Source organism: Coregonus lavaretus, assembly GCF_964263955.1.
Source record: "Coregonus lavaretus genome assembly, chromosome: 20".
In the NCBI taxonomy this organism is placed as follows: Eukaryota; Metazoa; Chordata; class Actinopteri; order Salmoniformes; family Salmonidae; genus Coregonus; species Coregonus lavaretus.
The window spans coordinates 34,056,109-34,078,930 of NC_140007.1; the positions used below are offsets into that span (position 1 = coordinate 34,056,109).

At 44.3% G+C, this 22,822-nt stretch overlaps 1 protein-coding gene across 1 annotated transcript; it reads left to right on the plus strand.

Moving 5' to 3' along the window:
* Positions 1 to 536: 536 nt before the first annotated feature.
* Positions 537 to 22,750, plus strand: ptpn22 (protein tyrosine phosphatase non-receptor type 22). The gene is made up of 24 exons (XM_084184888.1): positions 537 to 839; positions 3,688 to 3,796; positions 3,891 to 3,967; positions 4,069 to 4,164; positions 6,269 to 6,307; positions 6,458 to 6,529; positions 8,161 to 8,220; positions 9,938 to 10,080; positions 12,517 to 12,583; positions 12,763 to 12,840; positions 15,308 to 15,400; positions 15,726 to 15,853; positions 16,037 to 16,803; positions 18,355 to 18,438; positions 18,540 to 18,779; positions 18,878 to 19,018; positions 19,243 to 19,311; positions 19,523 to 19,671; positions 20,028 to 20,055; positions 21,027 to 21,089; positions 21,322 to 21,428; positions 21,584 to 21,614; positions 21,713 to 21,799; positions 21,885 to 22,750. Exons 1-24 carry the CDS (start codon positions 738 to 740, stop codon positions 21,944 to 21,946), a joined length of 2,892 nt encoding a protein of 963 aa, XP_084041014.1. The 5' UTR covers positions 537 to 737; the 3' UTR covers positions 21,947 to 22,750.
* Positions 22,751 to 22,822: the final 72 nt, after the last annotated feature.

Genomic DNA, 22,822 nt, shown 5'->3' on the forward strand with positions numbered 1-22,822 from the left:
TATGTACTGGGGGGGCATTCTGCTCCAGGACCATTCAATGAAGAAATTCTACACACCTTCCACTAGGTGCCACCATAGTACACTCTGTTTGTGTCTGTGCTTCTCTCACTGTATCTTTCATTCTCTCTTTCTCTCTCTCTCTCTTCCTCACACACCCTGATGAGGTGCTTCCGGAGCAGGGCTGACTCTGGGACCAGTGAGAGAGACACAAGGGCTGGCTCTAGTACCCAGTGAGAGAGACACAATGGGCTGGCTCTAGGACCCAGTGAGAGAGACACAAGGAGTTGGCTCTAGGACCCAGTGAGAGAGACACAAGTAGCTGGCTCTAGGACCCAGTGAGAGAGACATAAGTGGCTGGCTCTAGGACCCAGTAAGAGAGACACAAAGACTGGCTCTAGGACCCAGTGAGAGAGACATAAGTTGCTGGCTCTAGGACCCAGTGAGAGAAACACAAGGGGGCATGGTGATATTTTTAATCTGACCACAGAACCTTTTAGCTTGCTGCTGCTGCCTCCTTGAACTGAGGACAGCTCTGACAGTGCCTTGTGCCTTAGCATAGTTCCTCATCCTCAGTGTGATGTAGAGTAGCACCTCTTACCAGGCCCCTTGGAACAGAGACACACCCAGCCACCCGGACCCTGACAGCGGGCCCCCTGTCCATGGCCCCGTGGCCCTCTGTGTCCTGACATGCCAGGCAGCAGCAGCAGCAGCACACGCGCAGCCCCAGCAGCCCAGCCATGGAGCAGCAAGCCTGGATACTGAGGGGCTTCCTGGCTCAAGTGGAGAGCAAGGAGGCTGAGGAGGAGGAAGCAGAGAGTGGCTTCACCGGGGAGTTCTCTGTGAGTTAATCTATTTGTTTGATCACTTTTCTCTTTGTATAAAAAAGTGGATTTAGTGCGGACTTCACCTGTGCTGTGATGCTGAATGTTTACAGTTTATCTGAGCTTAGAGAGCATGTGAGTGAGTGTATTTGTTTTTATGTGAGTGTGTGTGGACAAAGAGAGAGTGCTGTTGTGATAAGTCAAACTGTTATTCCACTGAGCAGAACTCTGCCAATGTCCCAAGAAGAATTTGACAAAAGAACGCCATGTTCAGAGGAGAGACATACTATTTCTGTTGTGCTGTTTCTCCATGGGTTGTTCCTGTATGGGTTGTGTCTGCATGGGTTGTTTCTGTATGGGTTGTTCCTGTATGGGTTGTTTCTGTATGGGTTGTTTCTGTATGGGTTGTTTCTGTATGGGTTGTGTCAGTCAGTCCAAATGCTATGTTATTGATGCAGAAAGAGCCCCCAGCACCACCACCCTGCACACACACACATACACACATGCACTTGCAAGGACACGCATGCACACATGCACACATACACACCAGTAGTGTAAAGTACTTAAGTAGAAATACTTTAAAGTACTACTTAAGTCGTTTTTGGGGGTATCTGTACTTTACATTACTATTTATATTTTTGACAACTTTTACTTTTACTTCACTACATTCCTAAAGAAAAAATATTGTACTTTTTACTCCATACATTTTTCCTGACAACCCAAAGTACTCTTTACAATTTTGAATGCTTAACAGAACAGGAGAATTGTGAAATTCACGCACTTATCAAGAGAATACATGATCATCCCTACTGCCTATGTTCTGGCACTAAACACAAATACATATTTTGTAAATAATGTATTGAGTGTTGGGGTGTGCCCCTGGCTATCAGTACATTTTTAAAAACAAGAAAATGGTGCCCCTCTGCTTTGCTTAATTTAACGAATTTGAAATGATTTATACTTTTACTTTGATACTTAAGTATATTTTAGCAATTTAATTTACTTTTGATACTTAAGTATATTTAAAACCAAATACTTTTAGACTTTTACTCAAGTAGTATTTTACTGGGTGACTTTCACTTTCACTTGAGTAACTTTCTTTTAAGGTATCTATACTTTTACTCAAGTATGACAATTGGGTGCTTTTTCCACCACTGATACACACGCACATACATGCACACTAGTGATGCGCGGGTTGACTAATAACCCGCGGACGGGATTTGGGTCATAAATATTGTGTGGCTGAAGGGCGGGTGGGTGGCAGGCGGGTTGAATAAAGAGAAGCAATACCTTAAAAAATCCATAAATGTATAATTATTGTGCAATTCATATAGGCTACATTGAGGTTTTTCTTTCATTATTTTAGGCTATCTGGTATTACTGCATAAGCCTAAACTTTAGGGTTTAACTGTAGCCTACACGCGCCAAATAGCCTACACAGCCAATTGCCAAATAATGCTTTTGGGAAGGGCAGACAAAGTTAAAGTCAATCGACGGAGGCACAAAGGACATTGTCGAAGTTTAATTCAGTAAGACAAAAGCTGCGAAAGGAGAGTTGAAAATAAAGAGAAGGGAGGACCAGAAAAGTAATGTTGGTAAAATATTTGGGGAAGTGGTAAAAGAGGAAGATAGTAGTGCCGGTTATGTTACGTGTGATGATTGGCAACAAAAAAATCCTGCACCCCCTGTCAAGAAATCGTTCTTCAGTCTTTGACAGTAGCCTGTTGCCCATTTTCTATATTTGCTGGTTAGGGTTGGGTGCTGCATCAGATTTTCACTTTATCACACATAGTCAGGCGGTTGTGGATGGGTTATTAGCAATTGAGGGCAGGTGCAGGTGAACAAACAGCTAACCCGTGCATCACTAATGCACACACACACATATACACACAGACACATACTCATACACACACACACACACACATAAACACACACTGACTGACACTAGCTTTACAATTGCAAATGGGATATCACAGAAGCCTGTTAGTGGGGCCAAGTGAGGCCCCACTAATCATAAGTGCACTTTAACTAAAACTCTGCCTTGGGCACCCCATTGTCCTGTTCCCATGGATGACATCACCTGTGGACCATCACCATGGTGAGGAGGGACACCTCTGTGACTGAGGGCATTGGGCCTCCTCTCCTCTCCTCTCCTCCCCTCTCCCTTCTCTCCGCTCCACCTGCCGCCCTGCTTGTGTCGTGTCCCTTCCATCCTGACCACCCAGGGGAACAGAACTTACGTGTGTGGAACAAAAAGAGCTCTGCAGGGTGCAGATGTCTGCTCTCTGCCTTCTGTTTGGGCTGTCTGTTAGAACTGCAAGAGGACCAGGGAGGGACACTCTGGGTCTTTATTTTGAGTGTCACTCATTCACTACCCTGACTGGAGTCACTAATGTCCTCTCTTAGTCTGTTGCCATGCACTGTATGTTTCCAGTAAGCTAATGGCTGTAAGTCTGAGCCATGCCAGAGCTGACGTTAAGCTTTGGCAGTGGTGTGGTGTCACAGGGTTACCCACAGAGTGTACAGTACATGGATGTGACTCTAACACTGACTCTACACTCTTAGAAAAAAAGGTGCTATCTAGAACCTAAAACGGTTCTTAGGCTGTCTCCATAGAATAACTCTTTGATGAACCCTTTTGGGCAGTTACTAGACTCAGACATACAAACATAGGAACTGTGACAACTGCAATGTCATTGACTGTACGGCTACTTACTTCCAGTTCCCCAGAGGAACAAGATCTTTAGACACCCTTACATTTAACCACACAGGTCTGGGTGATAGACTGAGATAACCCTTTCCCTCCTGCACATGCAAACATATGCCTTGTGTTTTCTAATATTTGACTCACTTTTCACTGTTGCAGAGGCTCAAACGCCAGTCCACCAAGTACCGCACTGACAAAACGTACCCCACAAAGGTAGCAGAGACTCAGGAGAATGTGAAGAAGAACCGATACAAGGACATTGTTCCCTGTAAGTCACGGTTTACAGTTACAGTCTAATGCAGTGGTTTGAAGTGGTATATTTATGCAGTATTCACTACAATACTGTCTTCATCTCCCCTCAGTTGACCACAGCAGAGTGAAGCTGACCCTTACCACCTCCAAGAATGACAATGACTACATCAATGCCAGCTTCATCAAGGTAGGGTGGCGGGACTTGATCTTGGTGTACTAGAAGACACAATAGAAGAGTATCGGCAGTAGAGTCCCAGGGTGTGTGACCATTATGCTCTGTACCCCCAGGGAGTGTCAGGGTCCAGGGCCTACATTGCCACTCAGGGCCCTCTGCCCCACACCGTGCTGGACTTCTGGAGGATGCTCTGGGAGTACAACATAGAGGTACCACTCTGTCTGTCTGTCTGTCTGTCTGTCTGTCTGTCTGTCTGTCTGTTTGTCTCTGTGTGTGTGTTTGTGTCACTCTCTCTCTCTCTCTCTCTCTCTCTCTCTCTCTCTCTCTCTCTCTCTCTCTCTCTCTCTCTCTCTCTCTCTCTCTCTCTCTCTCTCTCTCTCTCTCTTCTCTCTCTTCTTCTCTATCTCTCTCTACGGTTGTTCCATGTCATTTCAGCAAGCCATGACACCCACCATCACAGATTGTTCGGAAATCATTTCTGTAGTTAGAAACAGATAGGATAAGCATTCTGTAAATATTATTTTGTTGAAATAGAATTCGATATCTGAAAAATTAAGCTAATTGATTGTTTTTTAATTTCTAGGATTCCTATATTATTCAATAATTATAGTACCTAACATCCAATTTGGACCAAACTTTTTTCAAACAATGAGTAAGACATGAGGAATCTAAAGAAGTGGTCAAAAGCCATCGACGGACTCCCCATACCTCACACCAATCCCACCCCAACAACGAGTATATAGATGAGATTTTTGTTGTTGATGATTAGATTAGATATAAACTCAACAAAAAAAGAAACGTCCTCTCACTGTGGGGTAACAGTCAGTATCTGGGGGGGCCACCAGCTGCAATAAGTACTGCAGTGTATCTCCTGCACCAGATTTTCCAGTTCTTGCTGTGAGATGTTACCCCACTCTTCCACCAAGGCACCTGCAAGTTCCCTGACATTTCTGGGGGGAATGGACCTAGCCCTAGCCCTCACCCTCCGATCCAACAGGTCCCTGATGTGCTCAATGGGATTGAGATCCGGGCTCTTCGCTGGCCATGGCAGAACATTGGCATTCCTGTCTTGCAGGAAATCATGCACAGAACAAGCTGTATGGCTGGTGGCATTGTCATGCTGGAGGGTCATGTCAGGATGAGCCTGCAGGAAGGGTACCACATGAGGGAGAAGGATGTCTTCCCTGTAACGCACAGCGTTGAGATTACCTGCAATGACAACAAGCTCAGTCCAATGATGCTGTGACACACCGCCCCAGACCATGACGGACCCTCCACCTCCAAATCAATCCCGCTCCAGAATACAGGCCTCGGTGTAACGCTCATTCCTTCGACGATAAACGCGAATCTGACCATCACCCCTGGTTAGACAAAACCGCGACTCATCAGTGAAGAGCACTTTTTGCCAGTCCGGTCTGGTCCAGCAACGGTGGGTTTGTGCCCATAGGCGACATTGTTGCAGGTGATGTCTGGTAAGGACCTGCCTTACAACAGGCCTACAAGCCCTCAGTCCAGCCTCTCTCAGTTTATTGCGGACAGTCTGAGCACTGATGGAGGGATTGTGCGTTCCTGGTGTAACTTGGGCAGTTGTTGTTGCCATCCTGTACCTGTCCCGCAGGTGTGATGTTCGGATGTACCAATCCTGTGCAGGTGTTGTTACACATGGTCTGCCACTGCGAGGACGATCAGCTGTCAATCCTGTCTCCCTGTAGCGCTGTCTTAGGTGTTTCACAGTACGGACATTGCAATTTATTGCCCTGTCCACATCTGCAGTCCTCATGCCTCCTTGCAGCATGCCTAAGGCACGTTCAAGCAGATGAGCAGGGACCCTGGGCATCTTTCTTTTGGTGTTTTTCAGAGTCAGTAGAAAGGCCTCTTTAGTGTCCTAAGTTTTCATAACTGTGACCTTAATTGCCTACTGTCTGTAAGCTGTTAGTGTCTTAATGATCGTTCCACAGGTGCATGTTCATTAATTGTTTATGGTTCATTGAACAAGCAACAGTGTTTAAACCCTTTACAATGAAGATATGTGAAGTTATTTGGATTTTTACTAATTATCTTTGAAAGACAGGGTCCTGAAAAAGGGACGTTTCTTTTTTGCTGAGTTTATTATCAGTTCTGTATGCTTGATGAGTAGTATGGAACTGCGGCTCTGAGTATTATTTGTTCATCCACGACTTCAGAACAATCTGAGATGGTGGGTGTCGAAATCCTATTTTTTGTGCTATTTGAGCTGGAACGACCCCCCTGTCTCTCTCGCTCTCTCTGGTGATGTTGTACTGATGCACTGATGGTGATATTGTCTTCTATCAGGTCATAGTGATGGCTTGCAGGGAGTATGAGATGGGCAGGGTAAGTCACTCGCTATGCTCATGTATACTATGCTCTATTATTACGCTGCATTTCATAATCATAGATTGTGGTTAATATCAGGTCAGTGTTGTAGCTTGTTGCACATTGAAGACAGATTGTTTGTAATGTGACCTACATACTCTTTCGTAGAAAAAGTGTGAGCGCTACTGGCCGGAGAAACAAGAGGAGCCATTTGTGTGTGGCCCGTTTACTATTTACTGCGTAAGTAGTAGGCTACTTCCTCCCTCTCTCTGACCACTTCCTGCTTTGGTTGGTTCTCTTGTCCTCTCACAAGACAACCGGCCTCCTAACCATAACTACGTTATCAACACTATAGTCATAAATGCTAGATGAATGCAACCTTATTGAAAAGCCAGATACAAAAAGATACAGGCACATACAGTGCCTTCAGAAAGTATTTTATTTAAAATGGATTAAATGACAAAATGTCCTCATCAATCTACCTCATAATGAAAAAGCGAAAACAGGTTTTTAGAATTTTTTACACATGTATTACAAATAAAAAACAGAAATACCTTATTTGCATAAGTATTCAGACCCTTTGCTATGAGACTCGAAATTGAGATCAGGTGCATCCTGTTTCCATTGATCATCCTTGAGATGTTTCTACAACTTGATTGGAGTCCACCTGTGGTAAATTCAATTGATTGGACATGATTTGGAAAGGCACACACCTGACTCTATAAGGTCCCACAATTGACAGTGCATGGGAGAACCTTCCAGAAAGACAACCATCTCTGCAGCACTCCACCAATCAGGCCTTTATGGTAGAGTGGCCAGACAGAAGCCACTCAGGAAAAGGCACATGAAAGCCCGCTTGGAGTTTGCCAAAAGGCACATAAAGACTCTCAGACCATGAGAAACAAGATTCTGTGGTCTGATGAAACCAAGATTTAACTCTTTGGCCTGAATGCCAAGCATCATGTTTGGAGGAAACCTGGCACCAGCCCTACAGTGAAGCATTGTGGTGGTAGCATCATGCTGTGGGGATGTTTTTCAGCGGCAGGGACTGGGAGACTAGTCAGGATCGAGGGAAAGATGAATGGAGCACAGAGAGATCCTTGATGAAAACCTTCTCCAGAGCGCTCAGGACCTCAGACTGGGGCGAAGGTTCACCTTCCAACAGGACAACGACCCTAAGCACACAGCCAAGACAACGCAGGAGTGGCTTCGGGACAAGTCTCTGAATGTCCTCGAGTGGCCCAGCCAGAGCCCGGACTTGAACCCCATCGAACATCTCTGTAGAGACCTGAAAATAGCTGTGCAGCGACGCTCCCCATCCAACCTGACAGAGCTTGAGACGATCTGCAGAGAAGAATGGGAGAAACTCCCCAAATACAGGTGTGCCAAGCTTGTAGCGTCATCCCCAAGAATACTTGAGGCTGTAATCGCTGCCAAAGCTGCTTCAACAAAGCACTGAATAAAGGGTCTGAATAAATATATATATATTTTTGCAAACATTTCTAAAAACCAGTTTTTGCTTGGTCATTATGTGGTATTGTGTGTAGATTGATGAGGGGGGAAAAAAACAATTTAATCAATTTTAGAATAAGGCTGTAACATAACAAAATGTGGAAAAAGTCAAGGGGTCTGAATACTTTCCGAATGCACTGTACAAAAGTCCCTTGATGTGCTTAGTACTTTTTCCTCTGGGATTCTAAGTTATAGGGCTCTGCTCAAATATGCCTTAAATATGCCTAAACATTAATAATCACGCACGTGTGAAGTACATGTAGTATACTAATGTCATTCCCTCCTTAGAAAGAATAGCGTCTGCAGGTTTTCTGTGTGAAAATAATGCTAAGCTGCCAACTGTGTGTGTTTGTGCACAGGACTCAGAGGAGAGTAAAGGGGACTATGTGAGCAGAAACTTGAGGGTGACCTATCGTAATGTAAGAACTGTTTATACCCTTATTATAAACTGAGATGGAGTGTAAATTAGAAACGATCATGTGTAGAATCTGCGGACAAGAGATAGATACATGCTTAAAATCGCTAAATTGTGATGGAATATTTTGTTGGTGGAATTGTAGTATGCTTTGCAGTATTCTTTGGTGCGGAGCATTTCAGTAATTAAATACATCAAAGGTAGACTTTTTTGCACACACTCCCACACTAGTGATGCGCAGGTTAACTCATAACCCGCAGTCCCCGAGGTTATATCCGTGGGGCAGACGGGTTTACGGTGATTCAAATAGGCCTATGGCATGTCAAGGGAACTGTAGCCTACTGTTTAGATGGGTTAAATGGAAACTGAAATCTGGACATTGACTAACCAGAATGACCTACTGTTTTTTGGCAAACTTGATTTATTTTTGGACTATCTGTTTTTCCATGTATGAATCTTTTATTCAATGTGTTTCCATGGGCTAATAGCAGTAAGTACAAATTCAATGTTTCATAAAATATATTTTTTTATACCTACAGGGGTCCTAAAATTCAGAATTGAATAGCTAAATGATCCTTGGTATGACCATCTTAAAACAATTACATATGTTAGCTTAGTAGAAGCCCGGGCCCTTAGACTCCTAATGCTGGACACTTCCTGTTTCTTTTATACTGTTTTTCACACTGTGTATTTATATACATAGCTCATTATAATAATATGCCATTTAGCAGACGCTTTTATCCAAAGCGACTTACAGTCATGCGTGCATACATTTTTTGTGTATGGGTGGTCCCGGGGATCGAGCCCACTACCTTGGCGTTACAAGCGCCATGCTCTACCAGCTGAGCTAGAAAGGACATGTTCATGTTCATCCCTGGCTGCACCGGGGTCCTCCCGTGGTTGCTGATATCTGATTTGTCCACTGCTTGTGGACGCACATGGCTCCTCTGTTGGTGTCTCATTCTTTATTTTGTTTTCAAAAAATGTACCCCCTTTTTCTCCCAAATTTCTTGATATCCAATTGTGATCCAATTACAATCTTATCTCATCCCTGCAACTCCCCAACGGGCTCGGGGGAGGCGAAGGTCGAGTCATTCGTCCTCCGAAACATGACCTGCCAAACCGCGATTCTTATCACCTGCCCGCTTAACCCGGAAGTCAGCCGCACCAATGTGTCGTCGGAGGAAACACTGTTCAACTGACGACCGAAGTCAACCTGCAGGTGCCCGGCCTGCCACAAGGCGCCTTAGACCGCTGCGCCAATTGGGAAGCCTAACATAGCTCATTCTAAGATATCTACTATTGTACATTGCATTTTAGTTACACTGTTTATTCACACCGCATATTTAGATACTGGATTCTTAACATAGCTCACTCTAATAAATCAACTGCTATACATATCATTCTTCGTATAATCTTTTCGGTGTATATACGCATAGATTGCACTTGGATTACTGATACAGTGTTATTTGGGTTGTTAATTGGAATCGTTCTGAGATTTCTTGATTTTAGTTTTTGATTAATTTGTGTACTTGTTTGACATTTTACTGCAATGTTAGGCGCTAGTAACACAAGCATTTCACCCCACCCACTATAACATCTGCTAAACTGTGTACGCGACCAATAAACTTTGATTTTATTTCATGGGGTAGGGGTCTCACATGTCTCCTGGTGTGTCCCTCTGTCTGTTTTAATATTGAACTCTGTGGTTTTTCCATAAGTGGTGCCGGACCCTGAGACAGCTGCACTATATCAACTGGCCCGACCATGGGGTCCCTGACACCATCCCACCCATCCTGGAGCTGCTGCAGGAGATGAGGTCCTACCAGGCCCATGGGGACGTGCCCATCTGCATACACTGCAGGTCATCTCTCCAAGCTCCCACCACACACACACACACACACACACACACACACACACACACACACACACACACACACACACACACACCTCACAACAGTGAATCAGTCCTGAATTACACCAACACAGTACACCGTTAACCTGAAGTTTGAATCATTGTCAGAAACGGAGAGTCAATAAAGCATGGTAAATAGTTCTACAGTTATAGGTTCCCTTTGTGGCTGATGCTAGGCAGTCATATGCTGTGGGGTCATATATCATGAAAAAGTGATTGTTCTGTGAGTAGAACACCCTGTTGTGGGCATCCTGTTGTAGACCCCTTTAAGCTCAGTCACCTCCCCCTTCTCTTAGACACACAGACAGGAAGAGTGTGTGGGCGGCTGGCCAACAGACCACTGTGGGTGTGCAAACAAGCACTTGTACATCTCCCCCTCTCTCTTACTATCTCTCGCCATGGTTACCGCTAACCTGCTGTAAGGCCTTGGGCTATCTGAGAGTCTAGTGATGATGAATGTTCAAAGGGTTGTGTTTTTAAACCCTGTCCTCCTTTAACTCAGTCGTCTGTCTTACATGAGTAAGACGAGAGAGAGAACATTGCTTGTTTACATACTGCGACAACAGTGACACACGGAAATTTCAGCGGTGGCCACAGGTCTCCTCTTTGAAAGTTGCTCAATGTGTTTGACATAGGCTTGAGTCGTGTTGCACAACACTCCAGAAAAAATTAGTTTGCCACAACACTCGTTATCCCCTCCCCCTGCTCTCTATAATAAGGCTATAATAGGCAGTCTTTAGCATCCTATTTTAGGCCCAATTGCTACAGATTTTAAATAAGCCCCAGTCAGATGGCATAACACTTCAGTAGTCAGTTAATAGTAGTGTCTGTGTAACAGGCTGGCATCCAGGCGTGGTATAGAGGAGGCGTCACAACATACCCACACCTCCTAGTAGATAGATGAACCACCAGGAACGGAATGTTCAGTCACAGGCATCAGGCATGCCCATGCCATAGAATCATGCTCTCCTCTCTACTCAGTTAGTTAACCTAGAGTCAGGGGTGAGGATAGGAAGGTATCATCATATGAAGTGACAGATCTGCTTACTGGCATGTTTCCCTTGGAACAGTTCACTCTCCATGGGAAACTAGGCTGCTCTCATATCACATACACTACATGATCAAAAGTATGTGGACACCTGCTCGCCGAACATCTCATTCCAAAATCATGGGCATTAATATGGAGTTGGTCCCCCCTTTGCTGCTATAACAGCCTCCACTCTTCTGGGAAGACTTTCCACTAGATGTTGGAACATTGCTGCGGGGACCTGCTTCCATTAAGCCACAAGAGCAGTAGTGAGGTCGGGTACTGATGTTGGCCGATTAGACCTGGCTCGCAGTCGGCGTTCCAATTCATCCCAAAGGTGTTCGATGGGGTTGAGGTCAGAGCTCTGTGCAGGCCAGTCAAGTTCTTCCACACTGATCTCGAAAACAATTTCTGTATGGACCTTGCTTTGTGCACGGGGGCATTGTCATGCTTAAACAGGAAAGGTCCTTCCCCAAACGGTTACCACAAAGTTGGAAGTACAGAATCATCTAGAATGTCATTGAATGCTTTAGCGGTAAGATTTCCCTTCACTGGAACTAAGGAGCCATGAAAAACAGCCCCAGACCATTATTCTTCCTCCACCAAACTTTACAGTTGGCACTATGCATTGGGGCAGGTAGCGTTCTCCTGGCATCCCTCAAACCAGATTAGTCCGTCTGACTGCCAGATGGTGAAACTTGATTCATCACTCCAGAGAACGCGTTTCCACTGCTCCAGAGTCCAATGGCGGCAAGCTTTACACCACTCCAGCCGACGCTTGGCATTGCGCATAGGTGATCTTAGGCTTGTGTGTGGCTGCTCGGCCATGGTGACGTTGCTTCCAGAGGCAGTTTGGAACTTGGTAGTGAGTGTTGTAACCATTCTGTGAGCTTGTGTGGCCTACCACTTCGCGACTGAGCCGTTGTTGCTCCTAGACGTTTCTACTTCACAATAACAGCACTTACAGTTGACCAGGGCAGCTCTAGCAGGGTAGAAATTTGATGAACTGACTTGTTGGAAAGGTGGCATCCTATGATGGTGCCATGTTGAAAGTCACGTAGCTCTTCAGTAATGCCATTCTACTGCCAATCTTTGTCTATGGAGATTGCATGGCTGTGTGCTCAATTTTATACACCTGTCAGCAACGGATGTGGCTGAAATAGCTGAATCCACTAATTTGAAGGGGTGTCCACATACTTTTGTATATATATAGTGTATCTGACAGTCTCTATCTGTTAGTGTGGGCCAGGAGCATGCTAGGTGAAAAGAGTTTGTATTTATATATTCTACATGTTTGTTCTTCTTAATTAATATAATGTATTTAATGTTGACACTGTTCAACCTGTTTGTCCCTGCAGTGCTGGCTGTGGAAGAACAGGAGCACTGTGTGCCATCGACTACACCTGGAACCTGGTGAAAACACAGGTGAGAACTGTACCTACCCTACCCTGTACTGTACCATCTCCTCTGAACCCGAGTGAGAGCAGAGGACCAAAGACTACTGTATCTATGTTGTGGTGTACTGAAAGCTATCCTATCTGTAACTGTATGTGTGTACAGTCACCTTACTGATCGTCATTGAGTGCCTTTGTGTTTATTTCCAGCGGCTCAAAGAAGACTTCAGCATCTATGACCTGGTTCAGGACATGAGAACACAGAGGCCCTCTGTGGTTCAGACCAAGGTAAAGTGCTTTCAGAAAGTATTCATGCCCCTTGATTTATTCCACATTTTGTTGTTACAGCCTGAATTACACAATACACCATAATGACAAAGTGAAAACATGTTTTAGAAGTTTGCTAATTTCCGTAATTATTCACACCCCTGAGTCAATACTTTGTAGAAGCACCTTTGGCGGCGATTACAGCTTTGAGTTATCTTGGGTATGTCTGTATCATCTTTGCACATCTGGGTTTGGGGATTTTCTCCCATTCTTCCTTGCAGATTTCCTCAAGCTCTGTTAAGTTAGATGTGGAGCAGCGGTGAACAGCGATCTTCAAGTCTTTCCCCAGATTTTCAATGAGATTCAAGTCTGGGCTTTGACTGGGCCACTCAAGCACTTTCACATTCTTGCTCTGAAACCATTCCAGTGTTGCTTTGGCTGTATGCTTCGGGTCATTGTCCTGTTGGAACGTAAATTGCTCCCAGTCTATGGTCATTTGCACTCTGAAGCAGGTTCTCATCAAGGATTTTCCTGTATTTGGCTCCATTCATTGTTCCCTCTATCCTTACCAGTCTCCAAGTTCCTGCCACTGAAAAGCATCCCCATAGCATGATGCTGCCACCACCATGATTCACGGTAGGGATGGTGTTAGATGGGTGATGGGCTGTGCCTGGTTTTCTCCAGACATAGAACTTTGCATTCAGGCCAAAGAGTTACATTTTTGTCTCATCAGACCACATCATGTTTTGCCTTATGCTCTCAGAGTCTTTCACGTGCCTTTTTGCAAACTTCAGGTGTGCTGTCATGTGCCATTTTCTCAGGAGTGGCTTCCGTCTGGCCACTCTCCCATAAAGCCCAGATTGGTGAAGTGCTGCAGAGACTTGTCCTTCTGGCAGGTTTTCCCATCTCTGCCAAGGAACTCTGTAGTTCTGTCAGAGTGGTCATTGGGTTCTTGGTCATCTCACTGACCAAGGTCCTCCTTGCCCGGTTGCTCAGTTTGGTCGGACAGCCAGATCTAGGCAGAGTCTGGGTAGTTCCATATTTTTTAAATTTCCCAATGATGGAGACCACCGTGATCTTGGAAGTTTTCAACACTCTAGAAATAGTTTTATACCCTTCCCCAGATATATGCCTCATCAAAATTCTATCTCGGAGCTCAACAAACAGTTCCTTGGACTTCATGATATAGTTTCTGCTCTGAAATGCACTGTCAACCGTGGGACCTTATATAGACAGGTGTGCTTCTTTCTAAATCATGTCCAAACAAGTTGTAGTGACGTCTCAAGGATGATGAAAGGAAATTGGATGCACCTGAACGCAACTTAGAGTGTCATAGCAAAGTGGAGTGAATACTTACAGTATGTCATTATGTCACTTTGTCATTATAGGGTATTGTGTGTGGATGGGTGAGAAATGTTTTATATTTAATCTAGTTTGAATTCAGGCTGTAACACAACAAAATGTAGAATAAGTCAAGGGTTATGAATACTTTCTGAAGACACTGTAGCATTCTCACTTAGTATTCTACATAATGCTATTAGCTGCATAATCACATACATACACAGACACTTTGTGACAGGCTTCTACTTTAGACCAAGGTAGCGTTTTCACTTCATAGTAATATTTGAGCATAACCACATACACTGAGTGGACAAAACATTAGGAACACCTTCCTAATATTGAGTTGCACCCCCTTTTGTCATCAGAACAGCCTAAATTCGTTGCAGCATGGAGTCTACAAGGTGTCGAAAGCGTTCAACAGGGATTCTGGCCCATGTTGACTCCAATGCTTCCCACAGTTGTGTCAAGTTGGCTGGATGTCCTTTGGGTGCTGGACCATTCTTGATACACATGAAAACTGTTGAGCGTGAAAAACCCAGCAGCGTTGCAGTTCTTGACACACTCAAACCGGTGCGCCTGGTAACTACTACCATACCCCGTTCACTTAAAAAAATGTGTCTTGCCCATTCACCCTCTGAATGGCACACATACACAATCCATGTCTTAATTGTCTCAAGACTTAAAAATCATTTTTTAACCTGTCTCCTCCCCTTCATCTACACTGATTGAGTTGACATTGAGGTGGGATTATAGAGATTATAGCTTTCACCTGGATTCACCTGGTCAGACTATGTCATGGAACGAGCAGGTGTTCCTAATGTTCTGTACACTCAGTGTGACAGGCCTCCACCTGAGACATTATTATCACAAAGTTGTATCTCACCATCGTCTGGCAGCAATCAATTCTGACATTTCAAAGTGGCTTCATTTGCCTTTTAAAATCTCAAATACACTACATGTTTTACATTTCCTGCATTGCAGGACAGTTCTCCTGCAACAGGCTGATCAAATTAAGATCCTACATCTGTAGAGCCACATATTCTTTGCAATTTATAATGTTAGTAGAAACTCCCCCTGTGTAATCTCTCGCCGGGGCAGCTGATATGGGATCTAACACTAAAATAACTGGTTTTGTGTGTGACTACAGGAACAGTATGAGCTAGTGTACAGAACCATCAAGTTCCTGTTTGAGAAGTATCTGCTGTCCATGGCACCAGCACCGCCTTCCTGCACAGAGGAGGTGAGACAGACAGCGTGTTTGACGGGGAACAGTTATATCAAGATGAGGTGCTGAATCACTAATCCCGATCACATAATGAGTAGTTATTTGGGATGCAAGGTGATTTGTAGATCAATGATTCTGCACAGTGTGACTGTTGTGTAATCTCAAACACACAGAGAGACTCTGGCTAGGGGAACCAAGCTGGCTGTTTGGGGATGTTGTAGCAACAGGCACTGGAATGGAGCAACACAGCCACATAAACTAAGGCCAGTGATCTGTGGCCTACGTAAATACTTTCTCAGAGGGTGAGTGAGTAAGCGTGTGATTCTGTTTAACTGTTTAGGTGCCAGTGGCCCCCTCACCCCCTACACCCAGTGACAGTGAGCTCTCTGACCTCAGCGAGGCGTCTGAAGCTGAACAGGAACCAGAACCTGTGCCCCAGCATCAAATAGAACCACAGACAGAGCACAGGTACAGAACAGTAAATGCTTTTCCCCATCAACCATAGATCTGACAATTGAAGCTTTTTTCATGGTGCATTGCTGGATGCATATCTCTATAGCAAAATATGTCACAATAACCAATACTCTTTCTCACACAGAGAGAGAAATGCCTCTTCAATAGAATGGCTAAATAACTCATATTGTGTTGCAGGCACTCAGAGAGGGAGGAGCCTGATGGGATATCCAATCACGTCTTACCAGTGGCCTTCTCTGCCTCAGCAGCGGTGCATGATGGTGACCCACTGTCTGACGCAGCTACGCGCTCCCCCTCAGCCATCCTCAATGCCCTGAGAGCAAGGGACAGGCAGAGGGAACAGCAGAGACCAAATTCCCTACCAACACAGACTGTTAACCAGAAACCACAACCTCTACAGACACAGCCTAATAACAGGCCCATCGACCAGAGACCACCATACCCACTACCGACAAAGCCTGATAACCTGCCCACCTGCCAGGACCTGAGACAAGAGCCCAGCCTCAGCATCCCCATCATAACCCCTCAGGCACTCAGGACTCAGGAATTCTGTCAGAGAGCCATGGAGCAAAAGAAGGTGGAGAGGGATGTAGAGATCAACCGACTGGTACCACCAGTGCTCTCTGCGGTCTCCATCTCCAACACCCTCTGTCTCACCGTGGAGGACCCCTACTTTGGACCTGACTCTTCACTGACCTCACCCCTGGCTTCTGAGGCTCCCAGAGGGGCTGATAATGAGGAGGAGCTGGCTCCACTGAGCAAGTTGACAGAGAACCCCTATTTCAATGGGTCAAGTATGACCCTTAACGGCCAGCCGATGGAGCTGCCAGCCCTTGTCATCACCAACGCTGCCCCAGGTGCGGTTGTAGCTTCCTCGGATGAAGACAGTCCACCTCTATTACCGGAGCGAACCCCTGAATCATATGTACTGGCTGCTGGAACAGGTGAATGTTGTGATACTGTATGCTTACTCTTTTAGATCAATAAAGAATTTGAGAGTGCTTAGTTGGCTTTAAAGCATGGCCCATTCTTTGGGTTGATATTCCAGTATATCCCATCACTATATATATATATATATATATATATATATATATATATATATATATATATATATATATATATATAATACAGTGCCTTCAGAAAATATTCAGACCCCTTGACTTTTTCCACATTTTGGTAAGTTACAGCCTTATTCTAAAATTGATTAAATTGTTTTTCCCCTCATCAATCTACACACCATACCCCATAATGACAAAGCAAAAACAGGATTTTAGAAAAAAAACATGGAAATATCACATTTACATAAGTATTCAGACCCTTTACTCAGTACTTTGTTGAAGCACCTTTGGCGCGATCACAGCCTCGAGTCTTCTTGGGTATGATGCTACAAGCTTGGCACACCTGTATTTGGGGAGTTTCTCCCATTCTTCTCTGCAGATCCTCTCAAGCTCTGTCAGGTTGGATGGAAAGTGTTGCTGTACAGCTATTTTCTGGTCTCTCCAGAGATGTTCGATCGGTTCAAGTCCGGGCTCTGGCTGTGCCACTCAAGGACATTCAGAGACTTGTCCCGAAGCCACTCCTGCGTTGTCTTGGCTGTGTGCTTAGGGTCGTTGTCCTGTTGGAAGGTGAACCTTTGCCCCAGTCTGAGGTCCTGAGCACTCTGGAGCAGATTTTCATCAAGGATCTCTCTGTACTTTGCTCCGTTCATCTTTGCCTCGATCCTGACTATTCTCCCAGTCCCTGCCGCTGAAAAACATCCCCACAGCATGATGCTGCCACCACCTTGCTTCACCGTAGGGATGGTGCCAGGTTTCCTCCAAACGTGACGCTTGGCATTCAGGCCAAAGAGTTCAATCTTGGTTTCATCAGACCAGAGAATCTTGTTTCTCATGGTTTGAGAGTCTTTAGGTGCATTTTGGCAAACTCCAAGCAGGCTGTCATGTGCCTTTTCCTGAGGAGTGGCTTCCGTCTGGCCACTCTACCATAAAGGCCTGATTGGTGGAGTGCTGCAGAGATGGTTTTCCTTCTGGAAGGTTCTCCCATCTCCACAGAGGAACTCTTGTGCTCTGTCAGAGTGACCATCGGGTTCTTGGTCACCTCCCTGACCAAGGCCCTTCTCCCCCGATTGCTCAGTTTGGCCGGGCGGCCAGCTCTAGGGAGAGTCTTGGTGGTTCCAAACTTCTTCCATTTAAGAATGATGCCACTGTGTTCTTGGGGACTTTCAATACTGCAGACATTTTTTGGTACCCTTCCCCAGATCTGTGCCTCGACACAATCCTGTCTCGGAGCTCTACGGACAAATCCAATTTAGAGTAAGGCTGTAACGTAACAAAATGTGGAAAAGGTCAAGGGGTCTGAATACGTTCCGAATGCACTGTATATATATATATATATATATATATATATATATATATATATATATATATATATATATATATATATATATATATATACTATATGTTTAATGTCACGAAATCTTTTCCTGGGCCCATCAGAGCGCCCTGATAACATCTCTAAACCTGAGAGGTTAGAGGTCATCATCCCTCCTAATGCTGCAGCTGAAGCCCTCAGGGGGAACGGTGAGTGGAGGGCCTTTGAAGACACTCATAATACTCATCATAAGCTCTTCTTCATAAGTATTCAAACATAAATTTTTTCTCTAACTCATTTTCTCCCAAAGGGAGTCCCCCCTCGCCTATCCCCCCACTGCCAGAGAGAACGCCAGAGTCCTTTGTGTTGGCCAACGATGCCGGTAGGAGCACTCCTGTCTTCCCTTCCCTCTCAGTCCCCGTGGAGATGGTAGGCCAGAAGTCAGAAGAGAAAGAGTGGTCTGGACATTCAGTGGACACTCCTGCTCTGGTGGAGAAGAGATCTCGGATGAGGAGCAAAAGCTTAAAAGTAAAAATGACAACACTCTCAGGTATTTGTCACACAAAACAATCAGTATGATAAAATGGAGAGAATGTCATGTGCAAATGATGTTTATCCCAGTCTTTTTGGCCTTTTTTTCCTTTACAGGATCACCCCCGGTTACAGTGCCACCACCCATTACAGTGCCTCCCCCAGTTAGATATTCTGTACCTGCTCCCTGTACATCAGTAAACCTTCCTCCTCCCCCTCCACCTCCCTATCCTCTGGCCCCTCCTCTCTCACCTCCAGGTAAGCAAAAGTGACACCCATTTTATGTTTGCAATGTTATTTTTCTATACACTCTTAGAAAAAATGTTTTTTTCTAGAACCTTAAAGGGTTCTTTGGCTATCCCCATAGGAGAACCCTTTGAACAACCATTTGTGGTTGCAGGTAGAACCCTTTTGGTTCCAGGTAGAACCCTTTTGTGTTCCATGTAGAACCTCATTGACTTGTGTTTTTTTTCATTGTGAAGGCTCAGAGAGTCTGACTTCCCCTCTACCTGAGAGAACCCCAGAATCCTTCATCCTGGTCACTCAAGAAGGTGAGCACATGCCTTTTCATCACCACCACCTCCACCATCATTATCATCATCATCATCATCACCATGATAGTGCTGCTAGGAATAGGCTACTGTCAAAATGTTAATCCTCCAGACAGAATTTAAAAATATGTAAACGGCTCTGTGTGTGTCAATCAAGGTAATGTATCTACTCTGTGTAGTACTAAACTGACATTGTATAATTTTTGGGCAGTTGCAGTTGATCAGAACAGCGCCCCCTGCCTGCAGAGTCAGAGCAGCAGCCAGACCACAACCACACATCAGAGGATCGGTACGTCCTCAGAGTGGGCAGGGAACTCCCAACCCATAGGATTCCTGGATGGAATCATGAATCGGAGCAAGGTAACAGACGTTAACAGACTCTGGGTGCTGTAGCTGTCAAGACTATAAGGAGGTGTGGTAGTCACCCTCATAGAACTAATGCTTATAGAATGGGGATGGTTCTAGTTATTCAATTTCTATGGTCAGTAGAGACTCTTACTCTTAGAGTCATGTGTATTTAATGGGTACATCTAGCTAGTACAGGATGCTGCCACCCACCCCTTTGTGTCATGAACTTATCTTTGCTAAATGCCCTTTAGGGATATTAAATGCCCTGAGCATTTTTGTCCTCCTTGTGATTCATGCTATGGCTCATATGTTCCAGTTGTTGTAAATACATAAGAACATTAATACAATGCTCTAAACCTTTCCCTCAGAGTGTCCGTGTAAAGAGTTCACTGCAAGGTAAGCTGTTTTCTCAGTAGTGACTGAGAAAGGCCATCTGTGACTGAGAAAAGTCAACTTCAAATGGTTGCTCTTGGCTTTGCTCCCTCACACAATAAAAGGCACTAATAGAAATCACTGAAAAGCATCATTATACACACTCAGTGGCCTTGTGGTTAGTGTCTGCCCTGAAATTGGAAGGTTGGAAGTTTGATCACCGAGTCGTACCAAAGACTGTAAATGATGGAACACAATGTGTCTCTGGAGATAGATTGGGGTAAGGCCTTGCGATAGACTAGTGTCCTGTCCAGGTGGGTGTACTTGTATATCAAGCTACCTCAAACCACAGAAACAGGATATAGAAATAAATAGTAATGCCAACTTTTTGTAGGCACTAACTCCACCATGGTTCGTTGGACAAAGTCTATGGAGAAAATGAATGGCATTTTTGTAGGGTTTTTAGATAAACGCTGAAAATAAGGTATGTGGTAAACACAGGCTTAGGAGATCTTATAGGTTTTGTCCTATGAGAATCTTCTTCAGCTAACATCTCTTTTTGTGAATTTTGAAGAATTTATGTAATTTAAAGAAACACATAAAACACATAAAGGCTTCATAATGATCATGTTAACTGACTGCAATTATCTCATAGAACAAAACGTATAAGATCTCCTAAGCCTGTGCCAACCTCAGACCTTATTATCGACATTTGTTCCAAAACCATATTCTTTCACAATTCATTTTTCACATAGGGATGGCTGAACGAACCAGAGGTAACTCATTTCCGGGTTATAGGACTACAAGCTGTCAAGCTCTATAGGATCATTCTCCTATGAGCCATTCCAGCTCGTGCAAGGCTACTTACTTACTCTTATTGTAATTGATGACATGATGATGAGAACTAATGTCAGAAGTACTCCTTCCTTGAGCTATCTGATGTTTGAGAGAACATACAGTACTTTACAATTTGTCTGTCTACATTTTCTCTACAGAGCCCCTGACTACTGTTCCTCTGGTTGCTCCAGCCGTTGTGGCCATGACTGAAGGAGGAAGTGGTGAGTTGCAACACACAGAACATAGACCCGCAATTACAACTATCAACTCTGTCTCACTAACTAAACACAGGCCCATGTAAATATGACCTCTCCTTATTAAGAGTATTTAAATCACTCTAATCCAAACATCCACCCTATTCCCGTTTACTCTTGACTCTTGATGATATTGAATTAAACTTTTACAAAATGTCTCCATAACTGTGACATACTGTATCTAATGACCGTTTCTCAGCTGAAATGAAGCTTCAGCAGCCTGTGGACAACAGCACCTCAACCATCACTGGGACTACAGAAGACAAATCAGACAAGAACAGTGGGAAGGCCATGTCTAGAACAAAGGTAATGACTATGTACATAGAATTACAGTAACTCACAGACGTTATCTATTGTTTTAGAAATAGAGGATCTGGTGTTTCTATACTCAGAATATTCTCTGCTATTATCTGGGTATGTCTTGTCATCTAAAGCCAGCTGTCTCTGTTTTTATTTTTCAGAGCCTGAAGTTATTCAAACTCAGACAGAAACGTAAGTAACAGGTATATACGTAAATGGATCTGCTGTCTGGAACATACTGTAGATTTCCCACCTCTAGCAGCTAAAATGGTAACAAATTCTTCCCACAGCAAAGTCTGCCCCTCCACCAGTACCAACCCACTCTGGACCACCTCCTCCTTATGGTACCTCTGCCTCATCATCAGTGTTCACTTTTGGTAAGCCTTCACCAGACACATCAATGCAAATCTAATTTAAAGAATGTGATGGGACACATTTCAGAACAGTATGTGTTCTCTCCAGGATTTGGGACTCGTTTTGGGAAGCCTAAAGGGCCAAGGAGTCAACCTGAGACGTGGGTGTAAGACAACCAGTCAACAAAGCTGGACATGTCTGGCCACTGTCCTCAGATCACATGGCTGGAACCCTGCATGTGGCTACTAGCTACTGGCCACTCAACTGGACTAGGGATGGTCCCTAGAGGACTTTTGACAGTGTGAAGGAAGAGCATCATTCCAAGAAGACATGGGGAATTATGTAGCAAGACTTTCTCCCTGTGTTCTGAAACGACATTAACACTGTCACGCAAAGACATTAACACTGTCACGCAAAGACATTAACACTGTCACGCAAATTGCTGTCACGGCCCAGTGATCAACCTCGGATTAGCTTTGTATTGGAGCACCTGCAATTCATGACAAATTGATTGTACTGTAGTTATTTATCCGTGCCTGAAGGGAGAACTTGTGCCTTTGAAATGTGGTGGAAGGATGCAATCAAATGTAGGCAAAGGATGGATGGATGGATGGATGAGTTGATAAATCTTAGAGGGCTACTTTTGTCTATTTTGCCTGATAAATACTGTAAGGTACTTTGAATTGTTGGTAACACGCTACTTGATACATGCTACCAAATAGTTTTATATGCTGATGTTAATTTTTTATTGTTTGTATAGGCTCCTTCTGATCCAGACAAAATCTAGATCTACACCTACCCTGTACAGAGTGAATATTACCCACCGTGATGGGACTAACTATTTTTAAGATAAATATATACCGGTAATATTTTTCATGGTGGTGTGGGATAAGCATACAGGCCGGTACTGTGCATACATCATGTTCATTGTTGTAAGTTGATGGATGTGTTTTCTATATGGGCTTTAATAGCAAAGAAAATAGAGATTGCTCTAAATTTACCCATTTTTGAAGATCACTGTTTTCTTCTCTATAATGCTTACAAAA

What these genes read in the sequence shown, in the direction of transcription:
- ptpn22 (XM_084184888.1), top strand. Translation starts at nt 738, where the DNA reads ATGGAGCAGCAAGCCTGGATACTGAGGGGCTTCCTGGCTCAAGTGGAG. An exon ending in GCCCGTTTACTATTTACTGC is followed by an intron (nt 6,530 to 8,160) that starts GTAAGTAGTAGG and finishes GTTTGTGCACAG; the next exon opens with GACTCAGAGGAGAGTAAAGG. An exon ending in ATCATCAGTGTTCACTTTTG is followed by an intron (nt 21,800 to 21,884) that starts GTAAGCCTTCAC and finishes TGTTCTCTCCAG; the next exon opens with GATTTGGGACTCGTTTTGGG.